Source organism: Colletotrichum fioriniae (assembly GCF_027942845.1).
Source record: "Colletotrichum fioriniae strain IMI 355084 chromosome Unknown scaffold_3, whole genome shotgun sequence".
In the NCBI taxonomy this organism is placed as follows: domain Eukaryota; kingdom Fungi; phylum Ascomycota; class Sordariomycetes; order Glomerellales; family Glomerellaceae; genus Colletotrichum; species Colletotrichum fioriniae.
In genome coordinates, this window is record NW_027076839.1 from 364,760 (window position 1) to 374,524 (window position 9,765).

General features: G+C 54.9%; 3 protein-coding genes across 3 annotated transcripts; all 3 read right to left on the reverse strand.

Moving 5' to 3' along the window:
- Window positions 1–16: 16 nt before the first annotated feature.
- On the reverse strand, window positions 17–2,467 carry N0V96_003004 (uncharacterized protein; the record flags this gene model as incomplete). Its single annotated transcript, XM_053189844.1, has 2 exons — window positions 17–941; window positions 993–2,467. The coding sequence occupies 2 exons, from the start codon at window positions 2,465–2,467 to the stop codon at window positions 17–19; spliced, it is 2,400 nt and encodes a 799-aa protein (XP_053052767.1).
- Window positions 2,468–4,092: 1,625 nt separating this feature from the next.
- Window positions 4,093–5,886, reverse strand: N0V96_003005 (uncharacterized protein; the record flags this gene model as incomplete). Its single annotated transcript, XM_053189843.1, has 4 exons — window positions 4,093–5,104; window positions 5,159–5,363; window positions 5,437–5,605; window positions 5,701–5,886. 4 exons carry the CDS (start codon window positions 5,884–5,886, stop codon window positions 4,093–4,095), a joined length of 1,572 nt encoding a protein of 523 aa, XP_053052766.1.
- A 1,627-nt stretch (window positions 5,887–7,513) lies between these two features.
- N0V96_003006 (uncharacterized protein) lies at window positions 7,514–9,350 on the reverse strand (the record flags this gene model as incomplete). The annotated part of the gene is made up of 3 exons (XM_053189842.1): window positions 7,514–7,832; window positions 7,900–8,259; window positions 8,332–9,350. 3 exons carry the CDS (start codon window positions 9,348–9,350, stop codon window positions 7,514–7,516), a joined length of 1,698 nt encoding a protein of 565 aa, XP_053052765.1.
- Between the last annotated feature and the right edge of the window lie 415 nt (window positions 9,351–9,765).

Sequence of the window (9,765 nt, forward strand, 5' to 3'; positions counted from 1 at the left end):
ATTTAAGCCTTGAGACCTAGCCGCCTATATCCGGCATCCAAGCCAACGGATTTGAATCAATGTCCAGGTATGGGCCGAAGGCAGAAGAGTCGAGGTCTAGCCAATCAGTTGTCTGCCACTCATCAAGCAAGTTAGAACCAAGGAACCCTGCATCGCCCTGGTCCATAAGATCAACGGGGCCAGACTCGGCATCATACGCATGGTTAAAGTCGAATCCGTCGGCCGCCATCGAAGCTCCCCCATTGCCTCCATTCGCCTGCGGGGGCGGCACGTGAGCATCCGCAGACGGCGCAGCCAGTCGAGGTGCAGAAGTCCGGGGCGCCTGTGAAGCTACCTGTGTTTGCCGTGACATCTGGCCGAGTCCCTCTGTCCTGAATTCTTCCAGGATGATGGCGTATCGGCGACTCGGTGAGTTGGTAGCCGTGGCGTGAGCAAGATGCGTCTGGCACCGCTCAGCCAAGTCCATGAGCTTAGTATGCTTTACCTTGCCTTCACCCTCGAGCGTAATGCCTCGCCGCTTCTGCTGGATATCCCAAACATACGTGACTAGTAGAGCGCAGAACGTGACATACTGCGTCCACCAAAAGGCGTGGAAGATGGGACCCTCAGCGGCCATGCCGTCGACTGTCTCGAGCACCGTCCTCGCTGCGCCAATGCACTCTAGGATCTGCGTCTCGCTGCCGGAGCTCAAGTTGCCCAGAAGAAAGAGGCGGTTCGCGTGCATGATGGCGTGGGAGTAGGCCAGCTTAAGGACCGTTGCTTGGCGACGGAAACTTGGGATCAGCATGGAGGGGCGGATCGATCCGAGGTGAGGCGGGAGACTGGCGCGCCATTCGTGGATCTTTTTGCTGAGGCGGTGTGCGGCGGCGACGCGCTCTTGTTCTGAGATGGCTTTTATTGAGTAGACTTCTCTCGATGTGTTTCCGATTATTTGTGCAATTCTGTCATATGTCAGCACGTACGCAGTATGAACAGATATGGGGCTCACTTACTTGGCGTGGAATATCAGCGCGTCAATGTGACAGTCTGAATGTTCTTCCGATCTCTCAATGGGTCCTTGTACAGTCATATCCTCGTCGTCGATCCTATCCGGGTAGTCTTGGTCGATATCATCGTCGTGAAAGTGACGTGGACGGCCGAATATGACGCCCAGGTACTTGTCTAGAACATAGCTGGTCCAGAATGTCCGCATACGACACTGCGCCTGGATATAATCCGAGTTGCCCGGTGTCAAGTGCCGTTTCTTAGCCGCCTTTCGGTGCATACCCAGCGCAGATATGATCTGAAGCGCGTTTCCAAAGGTGTACCAGGCACGGTTCATGCGCGACGTGGTGAGGAGGTAGAGAACCTGTATCAAGCGTGACTGGGCTGACTCCAGCCGAGGGAGCCCCGTCTCACGCTCTGTGAGCTGCAAGGCGACGCAGAAGAGTTGGTCACTCCGAGCCAGGGATAAAGCCTCGCCTTCCGGCGAGTGAAACCCCTTGGACTTTTCGTTGTGAGCGGTGGCAATGGCAAGCGCCGTGAGGACAATCGACGCTTTACCCCGGCCAATGTCCTGCCAGACGGCTTTCCCGTGGCGAAGGTTGTTGATCATGGTCTTTAGCCATGCCTCTACGGAAGGTCGGTGCAGGACGCGGTAGGTCGCGATAGATACATCAAAGTACAGCGCCAGTAGATCTTGAATCTCTCTGGAATCCGGCAGCGACAAGTTGGCCACATCCTCGTCAGTAACAGGGGGTAGCGGCTTATCACCAGCCAGCATGAGTGGCTGGCTCTCGGTTGAGGCGCTGAGCTCGTCCGGGACGATGTTACTCTCATGTTTCGAGAGCCGCTTCCACGCCCTGTGCAAGAAAGTCACGCCCGACGTCGGGTCAAAGATCTGGCCCTGGATCTCAGCCATACCGAGTTCGGGCGAGGCCCGCGACGCCGGACCCTGGCTCTCGCGTACATGTCCTCTCAACGAACGCGACGGTGCGGCCGGTGCAGCGACGTGTTCTCCGCCTCCCTCTTCAGTAGTTCGGTACATGACAACAGGCGGCTCCTCGGATCCGGATACGGCGTTGGAGCCTGTAGACCACACAGCCGAGGGCGGAGGTGTCGGTGGGCGCCCGCGGGAGTACTTTGCATCGTAGACGCACGTGAGGCCCTTTCTGGTACACTTGTCGCAGGGGATAGTCCCGCTGCACCTCGCCTTGCGCTGCTTACAAAAGTCGCACGCGCGGCTGACTTTCTGCAATTTGCGGCGATTCGCTGCAGCGGCGGCGGCAGCGGAGGAGGAAGACCCAGTCCCGACCAACTCATCGGACAGAGGCGAGTGCTGATCGGCGGCGGAGCTGAAGCTTCTTTTCCGTGAGTCTCCACGGGGACTGCTGGCTGCGGCGGCTGAGCCGGCCGATGAGGAGTGACGGCCATCGAGAGCCGGACTTCCCGGCCCGGGCAGAGGACGGCGGTACTCCGGGGCGTCCATGGCCGGGAGGCAAACGCGACACGACGGAGGAGTCGACGGACTTTCGCAAGGGTCCACTCACTCCCCTCTGCTCTCTCCTTTTTCCCGTTATCTTGGCTTTTTGCTTTTCTGATTTGTCTGCTTATGCGCAGTGTCCCCAGTGGAGCGACGAAAACGCACGCACGCGTTTACGCCCGCGCGTTGCGCTCAGGTGAATGGGCGGGTTACCTTAAGGCGGGAAAGCGTTCGAGCCTCGAGGAGGGAGGGACTGAATGGAAAGTCGGAAAAGAAGGAAGAGAGATGGGACAGGAAACTGGGTGCGAATCGACGGAAAACGGAGGGGATTTGTCTGGGGAAAGACAAGAGTTCCTGACTTGGGGGAGGCGGGGGCCGCTACGACGACCAGGGACAAGGGTATCTTTTCCCCCGCTTCCTCCTCATCTTTGCTGCGGGGGAAGCACTGGGGGGCACATAGTCTTCCTCATTTGTTGATTTGACCGTTGCTGCGTGTTCGGTTCGTGGGTGTGCGATAGACTCGGGGTGGTCCGGGGTGCTGCTAGATCCGACACCGAGGCGGATTCTTAGGATTTCTGAGGGAGATGAACCAGAGGATGGGGGTGAGCCCGAGTTTCCCCGTCATCAGAAGACGCCGTGCGGCAATTATCAACGTGATGTAACAGTTGAAAGCACGGATGAGTAAGTACTATGTAGAATCCTCAAACCGCCAGTATCACCTGTTGAGTTCCGCATCTGACTTGTTCGGCACGTCTTCCGGTTACCAAGATAACATCTGCATGAGAGTTGCAGTCCATCACGATACTTCCTTACAACCGATCATTGCCGACAAAGAGGCTGACAATTCTCAAGAGTCAGGGATTCCACCGGGATTTCTCGGCATGCGCCAAGAGCGAGTCAGTCGTTGGACATCAGACTGAAGAGGTGTAGCAGCTAGAAGTTGCTCGTGTAGCTTGGCAGGCACATGCTCGGCACATGGAGTCTACACGGTTCAGTTATGAACTGATGCCCACGAAGTGACCATGTGAGACGATTCTATGCAGACAACCATCTCACTCGACCATCAACAGCATCAGATTGATTTCTTTTATAATCAGAAGCATGAATTTGGCGCAGCAGAAATGTCGTCACATTAGTGTGATGGAGTTGGTGAACGTAGTAATTGAGTTCCGCAAGTATCATCATAGTTGCATACAATTCATTGTCATGCCAGATTGAAGAGAATTCTCTTGCTTTTCATCTCATTTTTCCCGGCAACGTAGTTGCAAGTTATTGGATTCTTACAGACTGCTAAAGAAAGGGCAGTTGTGGTAGGCTCAAGTCTTCAGTAGGCAAACATGGTCTACTTTATACTCCTAACTCTCAGCCAGATCCTTGAAGGGTTCAAGTAACACAAGTACGACACAAATACCACAGTTAACTAGTAATTCAGGGACAAAATGTTTGGGCCAGAAAGGATTGCTATTCATTATCGGCATCAACAATCGCTATTTACTCGGGGAAAATAATAAGTGTCAAGAACATCCTCGCACGCCTCACCCAACATTGCGTCCCCAGCCATCGAACCGGCCACCAAGGCCCAGTCTGTGCCACTCGTAGTACATCCACCCTACAACACCATCGCACTGCTCTTACAGAGTGTACTTGAAGTGAGGGCTCTTGTCGCCCATATCCATAAGCTGCTGTTCCGTGTACTTTGCCCGAATCTCCTCCTCGGACATCTTGGCCTTCCTATCATTCCCCCACTTGTAGCTCCACTCCAGCAATAGCGCGACAATCAACCCGCTACCGCCAAACGCCAGCGACAGCCCAAAACCAGTGTAGTACTTAGGCTTCTCGTTGTCGAGGTACATGTAGCTCCCGATGATACCTCCAATGTTGCCCACGCAAATGTTGAACGCCACACCAATGGCGCGGCGCGAGGCCGGGGCGAGGTTATTCGCCGCCCAGGAGGAACCCGCGGGCTGGATGGGGTAGATACCCATGCAGGTAATGATGACGCCGACCATGGCGCCGGCAATGTTACCAGAGAGATCGCCCTTGAAGGAGATGATGACGCCGTAGCCGATGGTGATCAGACCCATGGGGATCGCGACGAAGGGCATGCGCCAGTAGAATCTGTCCGACAAGCGGGCAAAGAAGATGGCGGAAGCAGCACCGCAAAAGTACGGCGGGACCGTCATGAGCTGCGCGGCGGTGTTATTGAAGCCCATTGCCTTCGTGATGGTCGGCAACGTAAACTTGGTACCATAAGAACACGCCGAGGTGGCGAGGAGCGCCCACGCCTGCATGTACAGCCGCCAGTTCGTGACGACGGCCTTGAGGTCGTGCCACTTGAACTTGTCCTCTTGCTTCTCGTCCTGGAATCGCCCCCCCTGCTTGATGAAGTGCTGAATCTCGAGGAAGCGGATTTCTTCGGGCGTAAGCCACTTCCCGCTGAGCGAGGGGCGGTCGACGAGGAGGAAGAAGGTGGCGATGCCGAGGCCGATGGTGAAGATGCCCTCGAGGATAAAGATCCAGCGCCAACCCTCGTAGCCGCCTACTCCGTCCATCTTTGCGATTGCGGCGGCGAGGAGGCCTGAGAAGGCGCCGGAGAGGGCGGATGTGCAGTAGAACCAGGCGATACGGGCTGCCAGGTCGCGACTGTTTGGGGTTTCAGTTGAGTGTCTCTAGAGAGAGAGGTTGTGGTTTACTAACGGCAAGTACCAGAAGGTGCAGAGGTAAACAGCACCAGGGTAGAAGCCGGCTTCAAAGACGCCAAGAAGCAAGCGGACGCTGAGAAGGCCGGCAAAGTTCTTCACGACGCCGTGGCAGGTCATGATGACGCCCCATATCGTTACGAGGGTGCCGAGGTAGACGGATGGGCGGTTGAACTTTTTGAGGATGATGTTGCTAGGGACCTCTACAAAGAAGTTAACAAATTGAACTAGGGTATGAAGACCTGTATAGCCTAGGTGGAAGGAGGCGAAACGTACCAAGTAGAACATAGGGAACGAAGAAGAGACTGAGGGCAATGTTCCACTGCACACCGCTGAGATTCAGATCCTCAGCCAGACCTTCAATCTTGGCATTGCCAATGTTGGCGCGGTCGAGATGGGAGATGAGATAGAGAACCGCAAGCATCGGTACCAAGCGGACATCGATCTTTTCTCAGGTCAGCCACCAATCTTACTTCTTTTCAAAAGCCATCACCGTGTTGTTGCTAGAGGATACCGGGGTATCCAAGATACTAAACGTACCTTGCGAATCGTCTTCTTGCGCTGCTCCGGCGTGAAATGGGCATAAAACTCGGCATCGTCCTCGCTGAGCCCCAGAACACGCACATCGTCGATTATCCGCACCGCGGGCGCCTTCTCCGAGTCGGACTGGGCGTCGTCTTCCCTGTCGTCGACAAACGAGATTTCGGGCTTGTCCGTCGTCGACATTTTTGGCAAACTATATGTCTGAAGTCTTTTCTCGGCTAAGGTTTTCCAGGTGTGGCCGTTGCCTTTGGCGGTTTGCGATATGATACACTTGACACTTTAAAGAAGAGAATTGAAGTTGGAGGGATGTAGAGGAAGAGAGGGGAGAGGGAAGAAAAGGGGGATGCTTCTGGCCTAGAGAAGAGAGGAAAGAAGAAGTAGTGAAAGTGAAGCAATTATCTCGAGATGTTCGCTCATATGTATGCGTCGGACGACTGTGAAGTAGGAGTAAGGTATTCGAGACTAACGGGAGGCTCTAAGAGACACATAAGCGTACAAACCCGAAAAGGACTACCAGGTACAGACTTGGCACAACCACGGTATTGGATCCTCCCAAGAAAGCCGCACTACTCCACGACACTTCCACCACCTCCGGGCTCTTGGCCCAGCCCATTCTATCTCCCTCGGTCTCTGTCTCTGTCTATCTCGCGCATGCTACCTTGCTCGGTTGCTCTAATCCCCCTCGAGCCCGTGATGGCTGTGTGGGGTCCCCGCAATCGCGGAGACCCGGCCGCTGTGGATTTGTTGACCCAATGGACTACGTAGATTGAGTGAGGTGGATAGCATGAGCAGTAGGCTGAAGCAATGAGAGAAGGTTTGCATATGCTGGCTTGTGGATGTGTTTATCCGTCAAAGATACTGACGGATTTCCAAAGACACACCAAAGCAGGGGACCGCTTTTAGTCGAACGTTGCTGGCATTTGTCACGTAAGAATATGGACACGACGGATTTGTACCCACTTTGCGTTGAGCTCTCCGGTAGCGTTGCTGGCTGTCTCTAGCACGACGGACTTCGTCTCTAGTTTCGTTGCTTCAGGCTGGGTCGTTCTACTACCCTTGCCATCTGGAAGAAACAACATTGAATGATTTCAACATGGCCTAGGTCATCGTCAGAGTCTCGGCGATATGGCAGGGGAACTCCCCGGAATACCACCCGTCCACTCGCGGTTCCGACAGAGAGGAACAAGCTAACGGACTTGTCAACTACCCGTCCACGTCAATCTCGAGCCGATGTCTCTCGAAAAAGCTTCGCCCGTTAACTTGCAGATTACTTACACAGAGACATAGATACACATATGAAAGAAGAAACAGACACCCGGCAGTTGGAGGCTGCGGAGAATAAACCCAGCCAACCAGCCACCCCGCGACGGGAATGCTTAATCCCCCAAAAGACGATATCTCTGGGCGCAACCCCTCCTCTCCCTCCCCAACTCGAATCCTCCCGTCTTTTACCGCGCCAACTACCCCCATCCGTACGACGGCCGCGGCCGTCAAACACTCTGGTGCGGGGAAAGTGTGATGCGGGGGTGACGGACTTTGGAGATTGTTAACCGGGTACTGACAGTCTCATCAGCTAGGGTAGACAGGATCACATTGTGTGGATTCTGTACGGTCAAGATATGCACGCGTAGAAGCGGATTCACAATTTCGTTATAGATTCATATACTTCGTCGGAATTAAATACATGCATTACAGCATTACTTTCTTTCGTCCATCATTTCCATGGCCAAGTCTCTCTTCCAGCTTGGCGCATCCCTAGGTAGCACCAGCAAGAGACAATAAGCAATACCCCACACCGCCATCAAACATTCTACACCTGCACATCCTTCTCAGAGTGCGAGACGCGAATCTGCTGGTGATAATTATTCATCGCCTTCTCGTCAACAGCGCCCTCCTCAAACACATCGACGGTAGTACCCTCGAACTTGCGCGCGGCAATCTTGTGCTCAAACAGCTTGTCCAGCTCGGCGTAGGTGCGGCCGCGGGGCTCGGGGACGCGGAAGTAGGTGTACACACAGCATAGGAAGCAGATGCCGCCCCAGAAGAAGCCCGTGTAATTTTGCCAGTTCCATGCGCTGGGGTTGAGCATGTACGGCGTGAGGACATTGTTGATGATTCCGACAATGTTGCTGCAGGGACACTGTGGTTAGCCTGTGTTCGGGATCCAGACTGACAAGATGTGCATTGATTACTTACTAAAGGTTGCGGCCAAGAACGACGGTCTTGATTTGCAGGCGACGCGACGGCAATTCACTGACGAGCGAATAGCACACGGTGCCGACGGTGAGCTGGTAGAAGAGAGCCCAGACCATCATGATGCTGCCCGTCGCGAGCGCGCCCTGGTCGCGGTGTTCGGCCGGCACGAGGCCCAGGAAGCCCAGGATCATGAGCATGCTGCAGAGGCCGCAGAGACCGTACAGGTACAGCGTGCGACGGCCGATGCCCCACGACATGAGGAACCATGCGCCAAAGACACCGACCATATTGATGGCGTACTGGCCGAGGGCGAAGTTGTACGAGTTTCTGGTGGAGAGACCGGCTTGCTTGAGGAAGTATCTGCGTGCATCATCATGTTAGCCTGGTGCATTTACAATTCGAGCAGGAAGAAACACATAAGAAGAGGCTTACGTAGAGTAGTTGGAGAACGAGTTGCCGCTGAGGTTCTGAATGGCCCAAACCATGCACACAATCTCGGTGCGGCGCAGGTCGACGCCCTTGAAGCAGTCCAGGTAGGATGCGCCCTCTGTGATCTTCTCCTCAATCGAGTTGGTGTGCACCATCATGGCGACCGTCTCATCGGCATCGAAATCCGTCTCTTTGTCCCTGCTTGTCAGGCGCAGCAGCGACTTTTTGGCCTCATCAATTTTGCCCTTGCGCACCAGCCACCAGGGTGACTCGGGCGCAAAGTAGATACCAATGGCCAAAGGCACCGGCCACATCCACTGCAGAGCGTAGGGAATACGGTACGCCCACTCATCCTGGCGGTCGAGCATGGAGACGATGACGCCGATACCAATCTCCTGGCCCATACCCCAGCAAAAGTTGACATAGGTCGTCAGGTAGCCGCGCAGGGCGACGGGACAGACCTCGGAGGCATAGGTGATGCAAAGCGTTTGGAAAACACCCCATGGAATACCGCAGAGGATCTCGGCGGCGAGCAGAGTCTGGACGTTTTGCGCGGTGAAGAAGATTGTGGTGAAGGCGGCGACAAGCAAAAGACATGTGATGACGGTCCACCTATAGCCGAAGCGTTCCGAGACCCATCCGTTGATGAAGAGACCGATGATCTCGCCGACGGTGGCACCGTTGCTGAGGCCGGCTTGCCACGGCGCGGGAACCTGGTAGGATCCGTCGGCGGTGAGGACGCCGTACTTTTGGTTGAATTGCGGAAAGGCGTAAAAGTTGCTGACGAGACTGATGTCGTAGCCCTCCATAGCGATGCAGGTGGAGATGAGCACACTCCAAGCAATGGCCTTGGGATAGAGCTTAATACCCTGCATCAGAGTCATCTTGTGCTCCTTATCTGTGGCCGCTTTGGCGTTCTGGACAAAATTGCTGGCGAGTTTGGCTGAGTGGTGATCGCCGATCTCGGCCGAGACGCGGTCTGGGGCGGCGACCACATCATCGTGCGCCGATTTGGACTCCATCGTGAGTGGTTTTGGAGGGAAGGCTGCGTTGCGTGGCGTGGTGGAGTTGTTGTCGAAAATTGTTCTCAAGGAGAAACCGAATTCTCTCGAGATTCTACGGCGATGCACACACTATCGCGTGCTGCAAAAGGGGAGATTGCGCGCACAACGAGGGGACTGTTGAGCGTTGCCAAGGCTGGCGTTGAGCGGATGTTGTGAGAAAAAGAGCTCTGAGAAAGCGGCCGCACTGGGAGATGCTGCTTGCTGAAGAGGAGATCGTCAAGAGGTGGAGATTGGGGGGAATCGCCGGACGTTATATAACAACAAAATATTCGCGCGCGACGGGAACGAACGGTTCTGGATTGTGTGGGACGATGGCTACGGGCCTACGGCTTCGATGGGAAAACCCACAAAAGAAAGGGCTCGAATTTTTTGA